Source organism: Mirounga angustirostris, unplaced genomic scaffold (genome assembly GCF_029215605.1).
Source record: "Mirounga angustirostris isolate CCGP_5_RB_7025 unplaced genomic scaffold, mMirAng1.0.hap1 SCAF_6, whole genome shotgun sequence".
NCBI classification, from domain to species: domain Eukaryota; kingdom Metazoa; phylum Chordata; class Mammalia; order Carnivora; family Phocidae; genus Mirounga; species Mirounga angustirostris.
In genome coordinates, this window is record NW_026991714.1 from 36,312,196 (window position 1) to 36,335,713 (window position 23,518).

The window sequence follows — 23,518 nt, forward strand, 5'->3', positions numbered from 1 at the left end:
TCCTGAGGTTCCCCATCACCCTCAGGCTCCTCACAAAGTTGTTGCCAGGATCAGATGAGATAAAATATGTGAAAATGCCTCGTCCAAAGGAAAGTGGGGCGCAGATATTAAAAGTACATGTGCACATACACAAAGATGTGCACATGTTAAAGAGTTTGAAGCTGAAGGACCCCCAGTCCATTTTTTCAATAGACTGAGTTCCCCTGAAAACATCCAAGGGCAGCAACATGTGGGTCCTGACAAGTTCATCCTGGGCACAGAGGGGAAAAATCAGACATAGCTGTGGGTCTGCTGGAAATTGAGCCCGGGACAAGAGGTTCAATAATTGAACCTCTCCACCCAAATCTTGAGTTAAGTCAAGTTATGGCAAAGGAATCAGTCCTCTAATTGTACTTTAAGGTCTCTTAAGCTGTAGGTGGTAGCTTTTGTGTCCTCTTCACAGCTGGGCCAGGATGGGATCATTTTGAGGAATCAAAGGATAAAGATGGGAATTACAAGTCAAGCAGGGCTTGATGAAGGTAATGTGCCAAGAGGAGATGAGATTCCAGAGGCCTCTTTCCACGGCTGTCTTGCTTAAGATGTTTGTATCCGAGGCTCTCCAGAGCACACAGAGGGGCAGATACCCATGGAAGCCAAGTTTGGTAAGGCTGGTAAAAATACTTGAGCTCACCTAACTTTCTCATTTTACAATTAATGAAACTGAAGTTAAGAACTTGACCTTACAGCAAACTTGGGGTGGAACTCAGGTCCCGACAATTAGTCCAGGACACCAGGTACTTCCCTCAAGAGGTCATGAGCCATTCAGTCACTTAGGAGCCCCCAGAGGAAGAAGGATGGAGTGGTGATGAGCTGGTGGGGAAAAGTTTCCTGAGGAGGGCTTCATGGAGGAGGCATCTTTGAGTTGTGGCTCTACAGAGGGGAGGGTTTGATCTGAGATCTGATCCTTAAAGGCCCTCTTTGATGTGATAAAGGCAGGGAATTTGGAGGAGGAAGGGGGATGGAAAGGTTACCTGGGAGGGTCAGCTACATGGATCAAGTTAGGATCGGGGCTGGTGTGGAGAAGGAGACCAGACCAGGACGCCCATGAGCTGGTGGAAAGTTTAGAAGTCACATTTATGAGACTGTCTTTGGGGGAAGCCACGGGAGAGTGGTGCCGGGCCAGGGCCAGACACCCACCTGCAGAAAGAAGTTAGGCGGTTGCAGGACAAATGACCAGAGAAAGGTGGAGTCAGACATACGATTCAATTCATAGGAATTTTCAGCAAGAGCCAGGAGAGGCCGAGTGTGGAGCAGGGTAACCAGTTTGCCCAGGACTGATGAGTTGCTCGGGATGGAGAGCATTAGATGCTGAAACCAGGACAGTCTCAGGTAAGTTGGGACAACCTGTCACCCTGGCGTGGAGGGTGTGGGCCACTGCGGGAGCACCCTGGCCCGAGGGTGCCTGCTGGAGAGAGAGGAGAAAGACAGGCTGGCTGAGAATGTGGGGCTGGAATCCCCACTTCTGGACTTGAAGTGCAAAGGTGGATGAGTGGCAACTGAATTGTGATTCTAGTTGCTTAAATTATCATCTACTACCTTCCAGGGACTGCATGAAGAAATGCAAGGAATAAACGTGTCAATAAGGGCCCCACATCCACAGGAAACATTAGATATGCGCCCAACCATATAGGAAACCATGAGTGCTATCTCCTCTAAAGGACCAAACAAAACACTGCGGAAAGACAAATTAGAGAAGAGAGGGATTCTAGTTGGGAATAGACTGAAGGCAGCTTTGGTGGGAAGTAGAATCTGAGTAGGGGTTTTGATGGCTGGGTTGGGAACTGTGGGAGGAAGTCAGGTAGGGTGAGGGGCGCTCCAAGCCAGATGACATACACAGAAGTAAGTACATGGAATGTTCTGGAACTGTCAGTGTGGTTGGACATCAGACACCAGCATGAAGGTGCAATCTGCTCTGTAGCTGGAAGTACGGGCTGACACGAGATCCCTGGGTCTGGACTTTATTCTGAGGCTGTAAGGAACCATGAGAGGCTTTTAGAATGAGAATATGAGAGATCAGAGCTGGAAGGTCAAGCAGTGGTTTTTCTTGACCATCTACGGTGGGTATTACTTACCAACATCTCACAGCCTCTGACAGCAGGATGTTCTCTCTAATGTCTAACACAAAACTCTTTTCTGAGATCCTGGTGCTTTCTGTGTTTTGTCAATCTCTCTTTCAAACAGAGTTCCACTGGGTACTAAGTAGAATTAGGGGATTTGGAGAAAAGCAAAGGAAAATATTTCACTCTAAGATTCAAAGGAACTAGTATTAACCAAATACTTGGATCTTATTCCAAGAACCACCCAGGAGAAAGAGCAGGGCTTATACAAGAATATTCCTTATGAGAAAAAATAAATTCCTGTGCTGGGAGGGGACAAAAGGAGGAAGAGGAAGAAGAGAGGGAAGAGGGGGAGGAAAAGAGTAGTTTCCCAAAACACAGGTGCAAGGCCTAAATCCCCGTACCTATACATGTGACCTTATTGGGAAATAGGCTGTTTGCAGATGTAATTAATGTAGGGACCTGGAGTTGAGATCATCCTGGAATTAGAGAAGGCCCTGAATGCAACCACCAGTGTCTTTGTAAGAGAAAGGAAGGGTAGATTTGACACACAGACCAAGGGATGAGGCCATCTGCACATAGAGGCAGAGACTGCAGTTATGTTTCCACAAGCTAGCAAGTGCCAGGAGCCACCAGAAGCCGGAAGAAGCTAGGAAAGATTCTGCCCTCAAGACTTTGGAGGGAGCGCGGCCCTGCTGACATCTTGACTTTGGACCTCCGGCCTCCAGAAGTATGAGAGAGTAAATTTCTGTTGTCTTAAGCCACCCAGTGCATGGTAATCTGTGACCACAACCACAGGGAAGGGAGACACTTGGAGGTGCCCCGGCTGACTGAGGGTCCGGAGGTGGAAGGGAGATGCCAGGGTGCCACTCCCAAGAAGCTTCCAACTGGATGAGTTTCTTTTCCTTGGCAAGCTCAAGACCAATGAGGAAAATCTGCAACTCCCATGTCATACCAGACACACACAGACAATAGGAAAGACATGCAAATAAGGTGGAAGCTAAGTCAACAGCGATTGAAACTTGGAGTCTCGACACCACCGCTAGCCCAAGAGAGCAGGAGGCCAGTGCCTCTGAGCGGCTGTTGTTGGCCTCATGGAGGGAGGAAGTAGCATCCCCTGGACATTTGTTCCCAAGCTCTGGGCTGGGACCTTGGTGTGTATTGCTTCTCACTGCTTCCATGGAGGAGCATCTTTTGTCTCCTGAACCAGCGCCTCAGGACCATAAATAATCTATAGTAAACTCACTGGGGGGGATTGTAGCCATGAATTATTTGTAGATGCCATCCAAGGCCCCTGGCCTACGAAGCCCTGTACTCGAAGTACATAACAGGTGCAGTTTCTCTTCTCCTTTCCCCCCTTTATGCTCTGTAATTACTAAGGATCTGGCCAGCGGCCCCAAATGGGGGCATTTACCTTCTAGAAAGTACACACATCGACAAATAACAGCTGAATACATGTGGCACTTTACAGGGTTATCAAGCTTACAGATGTCAGGCCGATCTTTACCTCTAACCCGAAGGGAAAAAACCTACTTCCCTAGCCAAGCGGAGCTGACCCCACAACACTCTCTGGGAGAGGAACAGGATGCTGGGGGGGATTGGATCCAGCCTTTAGGACTAATCACTGATGGGAAGGAATGCTGTACTCGTGCGCACACACACACACACACACCAACACACACATACACACAAACACACACACACACACTGCTGGCAGACAGACCCAGTCCACTGAGAAGCCTGCAAACTTCCAGCCATGGCTGCACGAGGGGCGTGCAGCGCACAGGCAAACTGTGCCCGGCTCTGCAGAAGCGGACGGAAGCCAGTGCCCATACGGTGACAAAGGGACAACTACTCATGCTCCGGCCTCCTGTGTGAGCCCCAAGGACTCGGAGCAGTAACCGGCGGTGGGAGAGGGGGAAGGAGGAAGCACAGAGACCAGGGGCCCGGGCTGTAGCTCTCCCATCGGGGGAGTTGGGACTGCTGGAAATGGAAACCCTGCTCGAAATGGTTGGTTATAGATTCGGAGGAGCTTTGTCGCTCGTGACAACAGGTGATTAGGAGCTGCCTCCAGCGCCAGTGAGCAAGACTTGAGCCCTTGAGCCCAAAGCATCCCTGTTCAGGTTCTAACCTGAGAGAAATGTCAGAGTGGAATTAGGCAGAGCTTAAGCAGAAAGCCCAGGATGAAAATCCTGGCAGCTTCCCAGCTGCCTCAACATGCAGCCTGAAGTCAAACAAAGCCACTCTGCTGCTACATTCATCTGGCCCCGGGGCAGAAGGATTGGGAAAACTGGATCTGGCAGACAAGCTCTTCCCTGGGTCGTTCTTCTAGCCCGGCTAGCAGTCTGGGGTTAGCAAAGGCATGTGCATCCCCAGGCCAAGTTCAGCTGTGCAGAGCAGGTGCCAGGTTCCTCTCTTCAATAAATACTATTTGCAAAATCTACTCATCCTCCTGAAACTCTCCAGTCACAGGTATCCTTTTTTTTGGTCAATATTTGTAATTCTTTTTAAAAAAATTTTTATTGTTATGTTAATCACCATACATTACATCATTAGGTTTTGATGTAGTGTTCCATGATTCATTGTTTGCGTATAACATCCAGTGCTCCATGCAGAACGTGCCCCCTTTAATACCCATCACCAGGCTAACCCATCCTCCCACCCCTCTCCCCTCTAGAACCCTCAGTTTGCTTTTCAGAGTCCATAGTCTCTCATGGTTTGTCTCCCCCTCCGATTTCCCCCCCTTCATTCTTTCCCTCCTGCTATCTTCTTCTTCTTCTTCTTTTTTTTTTTTTTGGATTTTATTTATTTATTCGTCAGAGAGAGAGACAGAACACAAGCAGGGGGAGAGGCAGGCAGAGGGAGAAGCAGGCTCCCCGCCGAGCAAGGAGCCCGATGTGGGACTCGATCCCAGGACCCTGGGATCATGACCTGAGCCGAAGGCAGCCACTTAACCAACTGAGCCACCCAGGCGTCCCTTCTTTTTTTTTTTTTTTTTTTAACATATATTGTATTACTTGTTTCAGAGGTACAGATCTGTGATTCAACAGTGCACAGTTCACAGCGCTCACCCTAGTACATACCCTCCCTGATGCCTATCACCCAGCCACCCCATCCCTCATACCCCCCACCACTCCAGCAACCCTCAGTTTGTTTCCTGAGATTAGGAATTCCTCGTATCAGTGAGATCATATGATACCTGTCTTTCTCTGATTGACTTATTTCGCTCAGCATAACACCCTCCAGTTCTATCCATGTCGTTGCAAATGGCAAGATCTCATTCCTTTTGATGGCTGCATAATATTCCTTTGTATATATATACCACCTCTTCTTTATCCATTCATCTGTCAATGGACATCTTGGCTCTTTCCACAGTTTGGCTATTGTGGACATTGCTGCTATAAACATCGGGGTGCACGTACCCCTTCGGATCCCTACTTTTGTATCTTTGGGGTAAATACCCAGTAGTGCAATTGCTGGATTGTACGGTAGCTCTATTTTCAACTTTTTGAGGAACCTCCATACAGTTTTTCAGAGTGGCTGCACCAGCTTGCATTCCCACCAACAGTGTAGGAGGGTTCCCCTTTCTCCGCATCCCCGCCAACATCTGTCATTTCCTGACTTGTTAATTTTAGCCATTCTCAGTCACAGGTATCCTTTACCTTGACTTCTCAATCCCCTTTCTTTCCCTTAGCCCGGGTCTTGCCCCAGGTCCTCGTTGTCCTAGGGCAAAAGAAAGTAGCTTTGCCCAGATTTCCCGAGTCCTCCCAGGGCCAAGTGTAAACCACATAGGGAAGATACCAGAGAAAGACAGCACCCTTCACGCCGCCTGAGCCTTACATAATCATTTCATCATCTCTTTGATGAAATCAAGTTAAATCAAATTCCAAAGGCAGAATTCCTCCATGTGCTTGAGTGAGGGGCTTTAGGGAAGGAAAGGTTTACCGCATGGCATGCCGCTAGCTGCCATCCTCAGTAATGTGCTTTGCTTTGTCAGGCTTTCCAGTATTGTTTTAATTGAAATATAATCAACATACCGAATTCTATTCATTTTAGGTATACGATACAATGATTCTGTATTTGTATATATTGCAAAATGATCACCACAAGTCCAGTTAACACCCATCACCAATGATTTTTAGTATTTTATGCCATTTCTTATTCTTACAGGTGTTCCCTGTTATTCTTCAACCCCCACCCTGACCCCACCACCTGCCACCTGCTGATAGGATTTGTCCCAAGCCTGGGGAAGTCCTCGCCCTGCTTCTAGTCACTGGGACCCAGCTTCATCCACATGGTCACAGAGGTCCAACAGGGTTAGGATGCACTCGCATGCCTCACCTACAGGAAGTGCCAAATGTATGATGTGCTCCAGGCTGAGGAGGGCAGGATTTTAGGTGCTATCCTCTGAACAAGGATCCCCTTTTAGAAATTCATACCCTGTGAACGATAAGCTGATTTAAGCATTTGCAAGAAGCACGCTGAGAAATGCAGCAGAATGGATGCAGGAGCTGTCTGCAAATTGATCTCCCAGGGATAAGACACCATCTTCTGCATGCCGTCTGTAGCAAGGGGCTTTTTAAAAATTGAATCTGTCATAGAAAATATGCTGGCTCTTTCTACTTCAGGCCACCTGGGGACAGTCAGGTGGATTTTAAAACCTGGAAGGTGAGAGGTTTGAGGGGAGGTCGGGGTCCTATAGCATTAGCAGGTGTAGTGGGAAGAGTGTGGAAGAGGCATCAAGCTCCCTCAGGCCTCTGAAAGCGTCATGTCCGCTGTGTTGGTCCAGTTCTCCTTGGGATCTCTAGGCATCTCCAGAAAAGTCAAACCCTAAAGCTGAAGCTGCCCCTAACCTGTAAGTCTGGGACAGTTCCTTTGTGGAGTCTTCAAAACCAGGCGGGGACGGAGCAAGAACAAAACCTGGGGGACGGGCAAACTGGCCGGTGGCTTCCCTCCGAGGCCCTCTCTTCCCAGATTCTAATCATTCTTGATCATTCAGATTCAGCGTTCTCCCATCATCCATGCAAAGACATCTTCCTGATTGAGTATCAGCTATTTAACCAACATCCGTGCCCCATGCACCGTGAGGTATAGGGGTGCTCACAGAGGACTGTATTTCTCTCCCAGTCAGGTAAATTCTCCTTCCACCATCACTGTCCATCTCAAAATCACCTCCTCACAGCCTTTACTAACTATTCCTGGGCTAGAAGGGGCATTAGACTCATGGCTACCGTATCGCACTCTGATGTTAAGGCCTCTCTCTCACCAACATGGGGGCCATGGCCTGATCTTCAGGCGCATGTCCAGCTGCACACCTCCAGTCAAGTGGCCTTTCGTGATGGACTCCTGTGGCCTTTCATGATGGACTGAAACAAACTGCAGCTTTGCCACACACCATCACAGGTCTCTGCTTCCGCTGTGGTAACAGAGCTGACCCACAGAGAACTCGTCAGAAGGATCACTCTGCCTCTTTCTGCTCTGTCATTGGACTATGTGACTCAACAGCATCCCCTTCTCCTTTCTCTGAACAAATACAAACATTCAAAGGCCATCAGCCATCTAGCCCCATGGTGCCTCCATGAGGCCCAGACGCCCTTAGGCAGCAGGCAAGGGCCTGCTTTCTAATAGAATGACACAGGACACAGGCAGGGCATGCTACAGCCTCTAAAGCCAGCCTTTGGCCAACGGCCTCCTCCCAGGGAACTGAAGGCTCGTGAACCAGGGCTGCTATCCCCGGATCAGTGAAGTGGGGGCCCCACTTAGAGGAGGGGCACAAAAGCAACAATATGGTCTTGGTGATTGCCAGACTTGAGCTCAAATTCCAGCTCCATTTAGCTTATTGGGTCTGGGGCAAATTATTTCACCTAATTGAGCCTCAGTGTCCTCAGCATCTTAATGAGATAATGATGCATATAAAGGCTATAGAACCTACTGGGCCTGGGAGATACTCAATAAATGGGGGTGATTATTATTATCTTATGCTGGCATCAGGGGTACCTGCAGAGGCTGAAAAACCTCTACATTCAGGGCCTGGAAGAGAGAAAAGGGGAGTGGGATGAGATAGGATATATGGGCAAAGTTTCAGAGACAGACAGAAGGAGAGGTGGCTCCACAGACACCATCTTATAGTCAAGGCTTTAAAAACTTACAGCAATAACAAGAAGGAAGTTGGTGTACTTGTATGCTCATTTGTTGGTTGGAGGATGGATGGTTGGTTGGCCCACTTGTTCATTCATTCATTCAATTATTGAATGCTTACTTTGTACCAAGCTCTAAGAGAGCTGATCAGGAAAGAGAGATCAGGTAGACAAGGCCCAGCCCTTACAGAGCTTCTAGACTACAAAAAATGACCGACAGTGAACAGTTAATTGGAAGTATGATGACAGCTACAAAGCGAAAGTGACTGGTACTTATTGGATCAAAAGACAGGGGGCCTCGCCTACATTAGAGAGATTGAAGAGATGCTATATGGAGTCAGGGCCCCACTGTGGACTCAGAGCTTCACCCCAGAAGCCTAAGTTAAATACAGGGAGGACAAGACCATTAAGTGACACTAGTCACAAGTAAATTGCAACCAACAGAGTTAGCAATGAGAAGCATCAAAATTGGGCGGGCCCGTGACACACATTACACCAGAAACCATCTGCATGGACATCTGGGCTGGGATAGATTTTGTGTATGATCTCCTGAGGCAGGTGTTCAAAGCCCCCTTGGAGGGGCTGAACTAACATTTGCTTCCATTAATCTAACATCTTAGAAGGCAGTCATTATTATGAAAGGTTGCCTGGTTGCAATCCTAGCTCTCCACTTAGTAAAAGTGCAGGCTAGAATAAAAACCTCCATGACTCACTGGCAAAATTCCTAAGAACATGTTCAAAGCCAAAGAGCACATTTTTAAGAGTGGAAGAAGCACTTAAAACAAGGAAGCACAGAAACAGGGCAGATGGGGTAGAAACATGAAATGTGACTGGGCCAATAAGGGACTGGTGGAGCCAGGGAGAAGGCATCCGTGAGCAGCCTTTCATTAACACGTGGGTTGCTGGAATGGGGACAAACTGCTCGCTGGTAACCTAAGGCCGCTGCTCACTAGACATGAATGCGCCACTGGAGGGGCGATGGGGGAAAGCTGAGTTCAGGAGGATGCTCAAGAGCAGGGAGACTCTGCCAGCAGTCTCTGCTCAGGGTTTCACTGAGGGCAAGTGAGCAGGATTCCCACTGCTAGAGTTATCTTTGGTTTCTTGATGTTTCACAGACATGACCTGTCCATTCTACAGGTCACTAACCATTTAAGCCAGAAGAGTCACTGAAGAGCATCTAGTCCCTGTTTCTAGAGATGTTCGGGAAAATGCCAGGTCTGATGGATGTCAATAGCTATATTGGAGTAGATAGTAGAAACTCCTGGTGTAATTCGAAAAAGTGTTGGGGCGGGGCAAATAAATGTGCAAAATGCTGGACTCAACACCTGAGACCTCGGAAGCCAGCTTGCTCACCTGGGGACTGAACCCATGATCTGGGACTCATTAGCACTACCCTACTTATTACGAGTCAATCACACACTTCTAAGAAATATTAGGCAGATACATTACTCTCCAAAGGACTGCACTGGCCCCATGGTTCTCTAAACTTGGACAGATCTTTTCTAACTTGTGGTAAACATACTATGTAATAGTGCATCAACGTTGATAAGGGGTAAGATAAATTACAACTGCCCTCCCCCAGCACCTCCTCCACATTGGACTCTACCATTCCCTCTATCCATTCTGCCTTAGGAGGAAAGCAGGATCTGTGACGAGCCCAAAAGAGACATTCTTTACCAAACCTCCCTGATGAATCACCTCTTCCTTTGGTGCTACCTGAGAGGCCCAGGCACAGATCTTGGAATCATCTGTCTGGGAGATTTCCAGGTGTTAAATTTCAGCCCCTACTCCCCTTTTAAAACTTTTAGTACCTGATGGGATCTCTTCATTTCCAGAAAAGTTGAGCTCATCAATAACAATAATGAGAACAACACATACACTGAAAACTTGCTACGACAAAGTACCCTTCTCTAAGGTGCTATTACTATTCCTATTTTATAAGTGAATGAACTGGGGCTCAGGGAGTTTAGGTAACTGGCCCGTAATCACTAAGGAAAGCCAAGATTTGACCCCAAGAACTCTGACTCCAGAGTGCACATTTATAACCGCCATTCTCTGTTGCCTCCATGTGCTTATTCTATGAGCCACACTATTAGGGCTCCTGCTCTCCTTCTTCACCCTGCTACCCCCATTCCTATGGACAAGGGAAGGAAAGTAACTTGACTGTGGCCCTGCACATGTGTAAGGCACTGTGCCCGGCCCTTGATCATCCTTCCCATAGCTATCTTTTGGAGTAAACAGGATGAGTCCCCAGAAGAGGAATAGCTGTACTTTTTCAGTCTCTCCCCTGCACCCTCACCCTTAGCAAGCACGTGGCTGAGCCCAGATGCAGAGATCTAGCTTCAAAGCCCATCTTCATTCCAGAACTTACTGCTTCCTTGGAAATGTCCACATATATCCTGGCCCCCTGCAGTTCAAGCTGATTCATAACAAAGCATGGAGTGCTTTCATTGTCTCCCACCCCCAGGGATCATTGCGGGGCTCTGCTATATGTTCTTGGGGTGTTAGGGAGGATGCCTAAGGATCCATGGAAGTCTACCCAGGTCCCTAAGATCATCCCCTGATCCTCTTGTGGGAAAAGGGCCTTGGCTTTGATTTTTATGTTGCTGTTTCTGAAAGAATTATGGCCTCATCACTCACATCATCTGTCCCCTGCCCCCACCCCTAATTCCAACACCCTGATTTTATTATCTTTATAATCTGACAGTCTAATAGATGATTTTAATTCCACAGAAGTCCTCACTATGGAAGGATGACCAAAAAAAAATATATGGGCTGTGTAGAGATCATTTTTAAACCTTAGGCTGTGATGATTCAGTGGGGGAGGGGATACATTGCTAAGCACCTGGCCTTGGGATCTTTCTTTCCATCTCATCACCTTCCACAATTGTGCAGTAAGAAGACTGAGGCTTTCTCGAACTGAGCTCTTTTTCCAAGCCTCCAATGCTTTCACCTTCTCCTCTCCAGAAGAAAATGCCCTTTGGTTACTGAGGAGGGGGGAGACTAGAAATGTATGTACAGTATTCAAGACAGTTCACTATGGCAACCTCATTGTAGAAAATAGGCATTAGGAGGCCCCTGCTTGGAAGCCACCAGTAACTATAGTCTCAGCTCCCTCCCAAACTCACTAGGCTGGGGCCTTATCAAGCTAAGAAAAATCCATCCTGGAACAAATTACCATAAGCACAAGCTACGCAAAACATACTCAAAACCACAACAACATTGGCTTTAAAAATAAAGCCCCACACACAGAGAAGGAGAACCACCCCACCAATTGCCTACATGCCAATTAGCCCATGCACTGACTGCTGTTAATTACCTAATTACTTGTCTACAATACCTCATTTAATTGTGGTACATTTTCTCTACTGTCCTAATGATGAGCAGGAGAACCCAATCTCCTAGCTAGCACCTGCTGGGAAGTGAACCCTCATCCCAGGTTGAAGGGACAGTAGAGCCCAAGGGAGACACTGATTAAAGAGAGGATCTGGTTACAAACAAAGGGGAGCAAAGCATGAGCTCAGAACTTCTAAGGCTGAAGGTGGACGGAGAGAATGGGCTGTGGAGAGAAGGGTACAAATAGGTATTGAGTGGTTCCTACAGGTACTATGTCACTTTCTTTGTTTTAATGCATATGATCTTCTCAGTAAACCTAATTAGGAGGGACTTTTATTAGACTCTTTTTACAGATGCACTTAGAATAGTTTAGTGACTTTCCCAAGGGCACACAGCTAGTCAGTAGTTAAAACCAGGATTCAAACCCTGGTTCCTCACCCCAAAGCTGGTGCTCTGTTTAGTAAGTTACTAATATCATGTCCAGGTTAGCTTACTGCCTAACCTAACCACTATGCCTCTCCCGCACACCTGGCCATGCTGTGGTCATCACTCTGAGAGAGAAACTTCTCATGTCTCCCAAACTGTGATGTTACTATGATTCACTATACAAATTAGTTCCTCCCTTCCTCCCTCCCTTCCTCCCTTCCTTCCTTCCTCCCTTCCTCCCTTTTTACTGCACAAGTTTCTGAGTGTGCTGGGAGATAGTGAAGATACTTTGGAGGTAATTTGTGCCACCTCTGAAAAGTCAATAAACCAGGAGAAAGCAGAAACCAAAGAACGCCAACATGGGAAAAGCTGAGACTCAAGCTTTACTGGACGACACAATGCTGCTTAGCATCAGGGGCACGTGTGGGGTTTGGAACCTGCCATTTCTTGGCTGGGTGACCTTGGAGAAGTGATTCTCTTCTCCACAGGGCCTTAGTTTATTCCTTTGAGAAATGGGCCTGATACTATAATGCCATGAGGCTGTTCTCAGGACTGAATACGCTGACCTAAGACACAGCCTAGCTTTGTGCTGGAGGTTGCCTCTTGCACAGTATCGGGAGCTGATGATAATGTTATTATCAGTATTGTGAGAAGCTCTGAGTGCAGAGAAAAGACCACCCATGGCCTGGAGGAAAATGCCCAGAGAGCCTTGCTCCCTAGAATGCCATGGGTCTGGGATGAGGAAGGCTCTACTTTCCCTTACTTTTCATGGACAACTATGTGCCACGTCCCTCAGAAGAAACAAGGATGCTGTGCTTTCCTCTTGGCAAATCCCTGATGCCCTGGTGCCTGAACTAAAATGCTGGAACAGCCTACTTTCTCCCTCCATGAATGAAACCAGCGAGAAGAGTGAGTGCTGACGTCTCTACTGGGAGAGCCGACGAGACAGTGGGGCCGGCACCATGCCAGCATTCCACGGCAGACAACACCTCCTCGGCGGCAAGAGGTGCAGAGATGACATCCGCCCCGCAGAACATTCTGCAGAGCGAATACCCTCTATAAGCAAAGGCAGAAGAACTGCCTTCTTCTTATTTTCCAAAAGGCACACGATAATAAAGAGTAGAGTGGAACAGGGGTCAAGTGGATAAAACAAAATGATAACAAGCCACAACGGAATGGAGCACATACCGTGTGCAAGAACCTGTGTGTGAGCTTTGCCAGAACTATCTTATTTCATCCTCACAATTGCGCTACAAGGTAGAACTTCTCATCGCCCTCATTTTACAGATGGGGAAGCACTTACAACTTGCAGAAGCACTAAGTGGCAGAGGTGGGACACAGACCCAGGTCTCATCTGGCTCGGTGCCCACAGGCAAGGAAAATGCTGGATTGACTCCCAGGTTCTGCCTCTTTTACCCTTGCATAGGACTTCAGGTGTCTTTGGAGGAAACCGAGGAAGGTGACAGGTCCCTTCCTGAGCTGGGTCCCAAGAGCGGTGCCGAGAGCAGGGTGGTGCTCACACACATGGATTTGGGGATACGGGGGTAAGGGTAAGAATGCAGAGGCCAAGGGAGGCCACGAAGCTGGGAGAACCAGCAAGAGGCCTGCGCATTGAGTCATTTCCGGCTCCAATTCTTTTGTTACTGACCCAACTCTGTGACCTTTCTCTGAAAGGTCCTATTTGTGAAATGAGGGTGGTGGGAAAATGGAGGAGAGACTGGATGGCCACGGACACACCTTCCAGCTCCAAGTTTTTGCTGTGCACTAGAGGACGTCGACAGAACCACACAACTCCCCAAGCAGATGTCAAAGGCACTCTGCTCTCAGGAATCTTTGCAAATAACACTCGATTTTGCCAAGATAGAAACAGCCACAAGAATACACTTTACTTTGCCAGAAAAAAAAAAAAAAGCTACAAGAATAATTCATGCATGTAATGTTCTTGTCGTCTATGCCCTATGTAACTATGAATTAATTCTCAGAAGGACACAATGAGAGATTACAATGGCAACACCAAAATGACAAGCCTCTTTTTTCCAAGAAAAAGAATGGCTACCTCTTCCTATAAAAGGATCTCATTAAATTATCTTGGATCCATACCAGACTCATAGGCACTTGCAATTGGAAGGACATTTGAAGGTTAACTGATGTGACTCTCCATTGGGTGCCTTAGTCCCCTCCACAACATGTCTGAGGGGTATCTAGGGAGTGCCTAAATACCTTAAGGACCACTCAGCGCTGCCTACTTGGACACCTCTGATCTTTCCCAAGTTCTTTCTCATACCTCCTACAGCTTGGATGCTTCCTCCACACCTTGTGGCCACACAGACCCTGCCCAATCCTCCTCCACATCAGCCCTTCACAAATGCCGCCCCCAAGGCTTCCTTTCTGCATGAGTTGTCAATCACTCTGTACTTACAAAAACAATCTGACCATTGAGGCACTGTTGTTTTTGTTGTTGTCCTTGTTTTTTTTAAGACAGATTTATTTGATCCACAATTATTCCAAAATGATTACTACTCCAAATAACCCAAACTGCACTTTTTTTCAAACTATATTATCGGCAACACTGAAAGCTGATTATAATCAACTTGCTTTCATAAAAAGAAGGAAAAAAATTAAAAAAAAAAAACAGACTTTAGAAGAATCCACGTGGCTAAAAGGACAACCAGAAATCATTCCATGCTCCCAAATAAACAAGGAAGAACCGTGAATGCACGTTTCTCCACCACTGCCCATTCCCCGCTAGAATTTGAATGACCAGCTTTCAAATCACAAACCAATACAAATGATCCAGCCACAACCTCACATTTCACAATGTGGAAACCGAGGCCCAGAGATCCCATCTCTGTCCTTGCATCCCCAAATGTTTATTAATCCTCTGTACTGGGTTAGGCCCTAGGGATACCAAGGTACCGAGGCCTTGCCTTCCCAGGTCTCTGAGCAGGGACTTACACACGACAATACAATTAAGGGATTTTAAAACAGGTGGAAGCAGGGGCGCCTGGGTGGCTCAGTTGGCTGAGCCTCTGACTTTTGATTTTGGCTCAGGTCATGATCTCAGGGTCGTGAGATCGAGCCCTGTGTCAGATTCCACGCACTGAGTGTGGAGCCTACTTAAGATTCTCTCTCTCCCTCTGCCCCACCCCCTGCTTGTGCTCTCTCTCACTCTCTCTCAAAGTAAAATAAAATAGGTGGGAGCATATTGTTGGGGCAACCCAATGATAGGCCTTTGGAACCTTGTACAAGGAACTTGAAAGACAAAAGTCTATTTCCTTCCTCTGTGCCTTGGCTCAAACTGCCCCTCCAAATACAACACCTGCCCCCTCTCTTTGTTTGGCAGACTCAATCCTTTAAAACTCAGCTCAAGTATCCCCACCCCCTGCCACAATGCTTTCTTCCCAACTCCCCCTTTAGCTGCCCTCCACCTTACAATATCTCGTATAAATCACACTCACTGTACTTAGCATCACGTACTGCATCTATCCTTCCTGGGTTGATCTTCTCTGTTAGACTTTAGGTTGCAGGAGATTGGGACCTGAGTGTGATTCAGCTTTATATGTCAAGTCTCATATAGAGCTCTCACGCTGGGAGTGGTCCGGGTAGCAGAGGGGGGGCATGGGAAGAGTGGCTGAGGTTGGGGCTTGGGGATTAAGTCAGGGCCAGATGTAAAAAGTCTACATAGGCCATCCTGAGGTATACAGACATTATCCCAAAGTTAGGGTGGGGGAAAAAAGTCTTTACAAAGCAAGTGACATGATCCAATTAGTTTTTAAGGCCACACAATTGGCCAAAGGACGAAATACCACATTGAGGAGTGACACAAGGCAGAAGCCTACTGTGTGGGGCAGGACTCAGGGAAGGTCTGTATTGGAGCACTGTGTCCCGAGAGCTCAGGGTGAACCACAAGGATGGAAGTAAATTGTGGACCCAGATTTAAGAGCTTAGGGGGAACCAAGAGGATTTGCTGAGCAACCTGAGACATGGGAGAGGGGGAGAAGCATCAGCCATGATTCCAGCATTTCTAACTTGGAACCCCAGAGTGATATGCCGTCCACAGAGACAAGGACCACGAGACGAAGAACAGTGTTGGAGGAAAGATTATGAGGTCATTTTTGGAAAGATTCCTATGACAATCCTCCCAGATGGTTTCTATAGGTCAGAGCTACCTTGTTCACTAAAAGAGATGATGACGTGCAAGAAATCAGTCATGAAAAACCTAAAGAGTACAAGACAAATAAATACTTTAACCCTCACAGAGACAGATGGAGCAATCCTGATGATTTGAGGGTGAAGGAAACCATTTCAGACAAGAAATCTTCTCCGGTTCTTAAAACTACTCATCATTTCTCAACCCATTAAATTGGCCAGTGTCTACACGATATTCTCTAGGCAATCAGATTCCATACCCTTCTGATTTTCTGGACCCAAATGACTCATCTTCATAGCTTTTAAAAATTATTACCAGCTCACACCATTTAGTGAGTCCTAGTCACCAGGAAGAATTCAGTTTACTTTAATTAAGTAGCCCCCCTCAGCCATTTTACTGAATCATGACCTCCTTTTTTTACTCATCTTTTCAAAATGCTAGAAGGTCTAGCTATTGCTGGGGGGAAAGTGCATGGACACACTCAACGAACAAATCCCTGCTGCAGCAAAATGAATCCATCTTTTAATCTAGCAACATTCCTCTGGCCCTTATTTCATAGCAAAAGCTCTGAAGAGCAAGCCACGCTCAGAACCTCTAGAGAAACAACTGCTCCCCTTACAGAAACTGTGAGAGGACTTTTCCTGGCCTGTGTGGTTGTGCTAAGTGTGCAGAAACGGCGCTTGGTGGAGAAGAAACCGACACTTACCCTCTTCCTCAAGTTGTAGGTGAGAATGAGGTTCCTGGAGAAGGAGTGGGAAAAGGCCGTGTAGAATTCCAGCACTTTCTGCAGGGCATCCCGTTTGATCACATGCAGGTCGCAGTAGGTCAGGGCCCTGACATTGGCACAGGACTGGGCCAGGGTGGCTTCCTTCCAGAACACATCTCCAAACACGTCTCCTTTCCCTAGGGAGAGAAAGTGCTGGTGAAGGAAGTGTCAACTGGACGGCATCTGGCCAGCATCTGGCCATCCAGGTTGGCTTCCCTCTGCCTCCCAAATTTCCATTTGACATTCTGCAACATGGGCTTGGAAAGGAAAAAACAAAAAACAAAAACAGGTTTTATTTTGAACCTTAACAACATGCAATTTAAGAAACTTTAAAATACTATATAATACATGTTAAGGTTTAGTCAATGACGTTGGGGTCATGGGTGCTACCCCTTGAACATCTTATCCAAAGTGGTAACCCCCTGTTATTCTTTATCACTCCCCCATTTTCCCAAAACACCAATCATAATCCATAATCACATGATTTGTCTGTGTCCTTGTTTATTGTGTAACTCCCAACATGAGAGTTCCCTCCACGTCACACCATGTCCGGTGCTGAGTAGGAGTTCTGCCAATAAGTGCAGGCAAAAGAGAAGGAAGGAAGGAGGGTGAACTGTGGATCTCCATTCGTGGGACTGACTGAGAGAGAGGTGAACAGTATGGAGAAGGTGCGGACTCTCCATTGGGAGCTGAAGATCAGGAAAGGTCTCCTCTGTTTAGGATGATCCACGTGGAAAAAGGCACGTAGGGGTGGAGTTCATTCTCTTCCATACTCTGTCCATGGCCATAGGGTCTATGTTTGTATGGTGCCTTATTCCTCCCCCTCCCCCACTATCTTCTTCCATGTTCCTCACCCTTGCCAAAGGCCCTCCTGGGAGTGTAAAAACATGGGCCCCATCCACGTGGCATCTCCAAGCCCCTCTGTACCTGGCATTCTGCAAGAGTGTACTTAATAAGCCAACAGAGTATATATAACCATATTCTGGGTCAAACTGCTATCAGTCTCCTCTAAATATCTGCTTTTCACATCAAGGGATATTCTCCCTACATTTCCCCGAGTCCAACATTTTAGCATATGTCTAATGCAAAGCCTAATTCATTCCTGGCACAGCCTCTGGTTATAAATAGCTTGAAATGTTGTTTATCTTGTCTCTAAATTTTCAACACAGATAAACACAAATTTGAATCCACAGGGAGCCTGAGAGGAGTATGCTGGGGGCAATAAACAATGCTACGAGGGTGGAAAGTAACCCTCATCACCCTCAGGAGAGCTGTCGGCCCATGCATCCAGACCAGCCACACTCCACTGCAGGAACCTAGGTACCCCTGACTCAGAATGATTAATAGGGCAGGTGTTTTCCTCATTCAGGCCAAGGAAGTGATTAGACTTCCAAGCGCCTGGACAGAACTTGATCTTTTCTCAAACACCAAAGAATCCATTCTAAGGATACGAGGTACTCCATGGGCATAGCCTTCTCCAAGCACCTCCACAGTGTGAGTGAGAAATCAACTGTACCAGACACATTACTCCACAGTTTCCTATGTGTTTATGAGGTAATGTACAGTTCTGATTTATGAAGATAGTTTTACTACTCAGTATGAGCAAGGTGCGTGCATGGGGGAGTTTTAGGGAAAAATGCCTTTTAAACTGTGCTAGTTAAATCCCCTTCCCAGGTGTTTTTCAATCATCGTACTAAGAGTGGGTTACTTTAGGGCTGGGGCCACTGGATGGGAATGCTTCTCTCTGTGGGATGCTACCAGCTTCCATGGAGATGGGCTCATTCAGTGTGGGCTCCCTGGTATGGAGTTCTAACCAACAAGGCTGGCCATTCATTCATACATAGGAAGCATCCCATAACTTCCCTACCCTTCACTGCAATGCCTCCCATGCCTTTCATTTTTATGTAATCTTATTCTTCTAGAAAAGCTCTTCTGACACACAGAATGGTAGATGGTCAAGATGCATCAAGAGGCAAAGCCTAATTTCCTTCCCCTTGAACCTGGACTCACCTTGGGCCCTTCTCTGGAGTGTGGCAGAAGTGATGTTCTGGGATTTTGAGGCCAGATCATAAAAAACCTTGCAGCTTCTGCCTGGGTCTCTTGGAATGCCTACTGTTAGAATGCTCCTTCTTAGAATCCAACTACCATGCTTTGAGAAGAACAGGCCATACCAGAGGTCACATATCAGTGCTCTGGTGGGCAGCCGAGCTGAGCTCTCAGCTGACAGCCAGCTTCTGCCAGTCATGGAAATGAGCCATCCCGGCCGGCCGGCCAGCCCACTCAAGCCTTCGGATGCCTGCAGCCCCAGCCAGCCAATGCTGGCGTGCAGCCACATGCAGAAAGCCCAAGTCAGAAGTAACCAACTGAGCTAAACACCCCACAGAATGGTGAGAAACAGTTACCAATTTCTTACACCATTAAATTTAGGGGAGGTTTATTATGCAGCAAGAGATAACCAGAACACAGAATCATGGAACTCTAGGCTGAGAAGCCTGTGAGAAATTACTTAGTAAGTTACCTAATATTCCAGCAGAACATCACAAATGACCCCAGCTCTGAGCTGGCACCCCACTTCCTGCTCTGAAAGAATGGGACAAGAAAGAGCGATGAGGGGCTCTAACAGGAGCAGATTTTCCTGGGTGTTTGGAGTATCAGTGAGAACATGTAGAATTGACAAATCTTGCAGCTTCCTATTGGGATGAAATGTAGTATAACTAAGCCAGAGCTACTGAAAGTGCAAGACCATGGGCAATCTTGCCTCATTCTCATGAAGATTAGAGCTGACCCTTGAACAACACAGGTTTGAGCTGCGCGGGTCCACTTATACGTGGATTTTTTTGCATAAATACAGTACACCACTGTAAATGCATTTTCACTTCCTTATGGTTTTTTTTTTTTTTAATTTTATTATGTTATGTTAGTGACCATACATCATTGGTTTTTGATGTGGTGATCTACGATCCATTGTTTTCATATAACACCCAGTGCACCATGCAGTACGTGCCCTCCTTAATACCCATCACCGGGCTAACCAATGTCCCCTCCCCCCTCCCCTCTAAAACCCTGTTTGTTTCTCAGAGTTCATAGTCTCTCATGGTTCATCTCTCCCTCCAATTCCCCCCCCCCATTTTCCCCTTCCTTCTCCTAATGTCCTCCATGTTATTCCTTATGTTCCACAAATAAGTGAAACCATTTGATAATTGACTTTCTCTGCTTGACTTATTTCACTTAGCATAATCTCCTCCAGTCCCATCCATGTTGATGTAAAAGTTGGGTATTCATCTTTTCTGATGGCTGAGTAATATTCCATTGTATATATGGACCACATCTTCTTTATCCATTCATCTGTTGAAGGGCATCTCGGCTCTTTCCAGTTTGGCTATTGCAGACATTCTGCTATGAACATTGGGATGCATATGGCCCTTCTTTTCACTACATCTGTGTCTTTGGGGTAAATACCCAGGAGTGCAATTGCTGGGTCATCGGGTAGCTCTATTTTTAAATTTTTGAGGAACCTCCACACTGTTTTCCAAAGTGGCTATACCAACTTGCATTCCCACCAACAGTGCAAGAGGGTTCCGCTTTCTCCACAACCTCTCCAACATTTGTTGTTTCTTTCCCTGTCCATTTTTGCCATTCTAACTGGTGTAAGGTGGTATCTCAGTGTGGTTTTGATTTGGATTTCCCTGATGGCTAATGATGATGAACATTTTTTCATGTGTCTGTTAGCCATTTGTGTGTCTTCTTCAGAGAAGTGTCTTTTCATATCTTCTGCCCACTTTTTGACTTGATTATTTGTTTTTGGGGGGCTGAGTTTGAGAAGTTCTTTATAGATCTTGGATACCAGCCCTTTATCTGTAGTGTCATTTGCAAATATCTTCTCCCATTCTGTGGGGTGCCTCTTTGTTTTGTTGACTGTTTCCTTTGCTGTGCAGAAGCTTTTTATCTTGATGAAGTCCCAAAAGTTCATTTTTGCTTTTGTTTCACTAGCTTCTGGAGATGTATCTTGAAAGAAGTTGCTGTGGGCAATGTCAAAGAGGTGACTGCCTATGTTCTCTTCTAGGATTTTGATGGATTCCTGTCTCACATGGAGGTCTTTCATCCACTTTGAGTTTATCTTTGTGAATGGTGTTAGAGAATGGTCGAGTTTCATTCTTCTGCATGTGGCTGTCCAATTTTCCCAGCACCATTTATTGAAGAGACTGTCTTTTTTCCATTGCATGTTTTTTCCTGCTTTGTCAAAGATTATTTGACCGTAGAGTTGAGGGTCCATATCTGGGTTCTCTATTCTGTTCCATTGGTCTGTATGTCTGTTTTTGTGCCAGTACCATGCTGTCTTGGTGATCACAACTTTGTAGTATAGCTTGAAATCAGGCAACGTGATGCCCCCAGCTTTGTTTTTCTTTTTCAACATTTACTTGGCGATTCGGGTCTTTTCTGATTCCATACAAATTTTAGGATTGTCTGTTCCAGCACTTTGAAAAATGTCATTGGAAGTTTGATCGGGATGGCATTGAAGGTATAGATTGCTCTGGGTAGCATAGACATTTTAACAATGTTTATTCTTCCGATCCATGAGCATGAAATATTTTTCCATCTTTTTGTGTCTTCTTCAATTTCTTTCATGAGTGTTTTGTAGTTCCTAGAGTATAGATCCTTTATCTCTTTGGTTAGGTTTATTCCGAGGTATCTTATGGTTTTTGGTGCTATTGTAAATGGAATAGTTTCTCTAATTTCTCTTTCTACAGTTGCGTTGTTAGTGTATAAGAAAGCAACTGATTTCTGTGCATTGATTTTGTATCCTGCCACATTACTGAATTGCTGGAGGAGTTCTAGTAATTTGAGGGTGGAGTCTTTTGGGTTTTCCACATAAAGTATCATGTCGTCTGCGAAAAGAGAGAGTTTGACTTTTTCTTTGCCAATTTGAATACCTTTTATTTCTTTTTGTTGTCTGATTGCTGTTGCTAGGACTTCTAGTACTATGTTGAACAATAGTGGCGAGAGTGGGCATCCTTGACGTGTTCCTGATCTTAAGGGAAAGGCTCTCAGCTTTTCCCCATTGAGGATCATATTCACTGTGGGTTTTTCATAGATGGATTTTATGAACTTGAGGAATGTTCCCTCTATCCCTATACTCTGGGGAGTTTTAATCAGGAAAGGATGCTGTATTTTGTTAAATGCTTTTTCTGCATCAATTGAGAGGACCATATGGTTCTTCTCCTTCCTCTTATTAATGTGTTCTATCACATTGATTGATTTGCGAATGTTGAACCACCCTTGCATCCCAGGGATAAATCCCACTTGGTCGTGGTGGATGATCCTTTTAATGTATTGTTGGATCCTATTAGCTAGGATTTTGGTGAGGATTTTGGGATCCATATTCATCAAGGATATCGGTCTGAAATTCTCCTTTTTGATGGGGTCTTTGCCTGGTTTGGGGATTAAGGTAATGCTGGCCTCATAGAATGAGTTTGGAAGTTTTCCTTCAGTTTCTATTTTTTGAAACAGCTTCAGTAGCATACGTATTATTTCTTCTTTGAATGTTTGGTAGAATTTCCCAGGGAATCCATCAGGCCCCAGACTCTTGTTTTTTGGGAGGTTTTTGATCACTGCTTCAATCTCGTTACTGGTTATTGGCCTATTCAGGTTGTCAATTTCTTCCTGTTTCAGTCTTGGCAGGTTACCAGGAAGGCATCCATTTCTTCCAGGTTGCTTAATTTATTGGCATATAGTTGTTGATAATAATTTCTAATAATTGTTTCTATTTCCTTGGTGTTAGTCGTGATCTCTCCCCTTTCATTCATAATTTTATTAATTTGGGTCCTTTCTCTTTTCTTTTGGATAAGTCTGGCCAGTGGTTTATCGATCTTATTAATTCTTTCAAAGAACCAACTTCTAGTTTCGTTGATCTGATCTACTGTGTTTCTGGCTTCTAATTCATTGATTTCTGCTCTAATTTTAATTATTTCTCTTCTAATGCGTGGCATAGGCGTCGTTTGTTCTTTTTCTCTAGTTCTTTAAGGTGTAGAGTTAGTTGGTGAATTCGGGATTTTTCTATTTTTTTGAGTGAGGCTTGGATGGCTATGTATTTCCCCCTTAGGACCGCCTTTACAGTATCCCATAGGTTTTGGACCGATGTGTTTTCGTTCTCATTGATTTCCATGAATTGTTTAAGTTCTTCTTTGATTTCTTGGTTGACCCAAACATTCTTGAGCAGAGTGGTCTTTAGCTTCCAAGTGTTTGAATTTCTGCTAAATTTTTTCTTGTGATTGAGTTCCAGTTTTAGAGCATTGTGGTCTGAGAATATGCAGGGAATAATCTCAATCTTCTGGTATCGGTTGAGACCTGATTTGTGACCCAGTATGTGGTCTATTCTGGAGAAAGTTCCATGTGCGCTCGAGAAGAATGAGTATTCTGTTGTTTTAGGGTGGAATGTTCTGTAAATAACTATGAGGTCCATCTGGTCCAATGTATCATTCAAAGCTCTTGTTTCCTTGTTGATTTTCTGCTTAGATGATCTATCCATTGCTGAGAGTGGAGTATTGAGGTCTCCTACAATTAACATATTGTTATCAATATAACTCTTTATTTTGGTTAACAGTTGGCT

The 23,518-nt window shown here is 45.8% G+C and overlaps 1 protein-coding gene across 2 annotated transcripts in view; it reads right to left on the reverse strand.

Annotated features, from left to right (window-relative positions):
* The window catches only part of KCNH1 (potassium voltage-gated channel subfamily H member 1), a 370,040-nt gene that overhangs the window by 67,744 nt on the left and 278,778 nt on the right, over positions 1 to 23,518 (reverse strand). For both annotated transcript variants that reach the window (XM_064594125.1, XM_064594126.1), the window contains one exon: positions 16,852 to 17,048. In XM_064594125.1, coding sequence (XP_064450195.1) covers positions 16,852 to 17,048 — 197 coding nt within the window. The remainder of the gene's footprint in view (positions 1 to 16,851; positions 17,049 to 23,518) is intronic.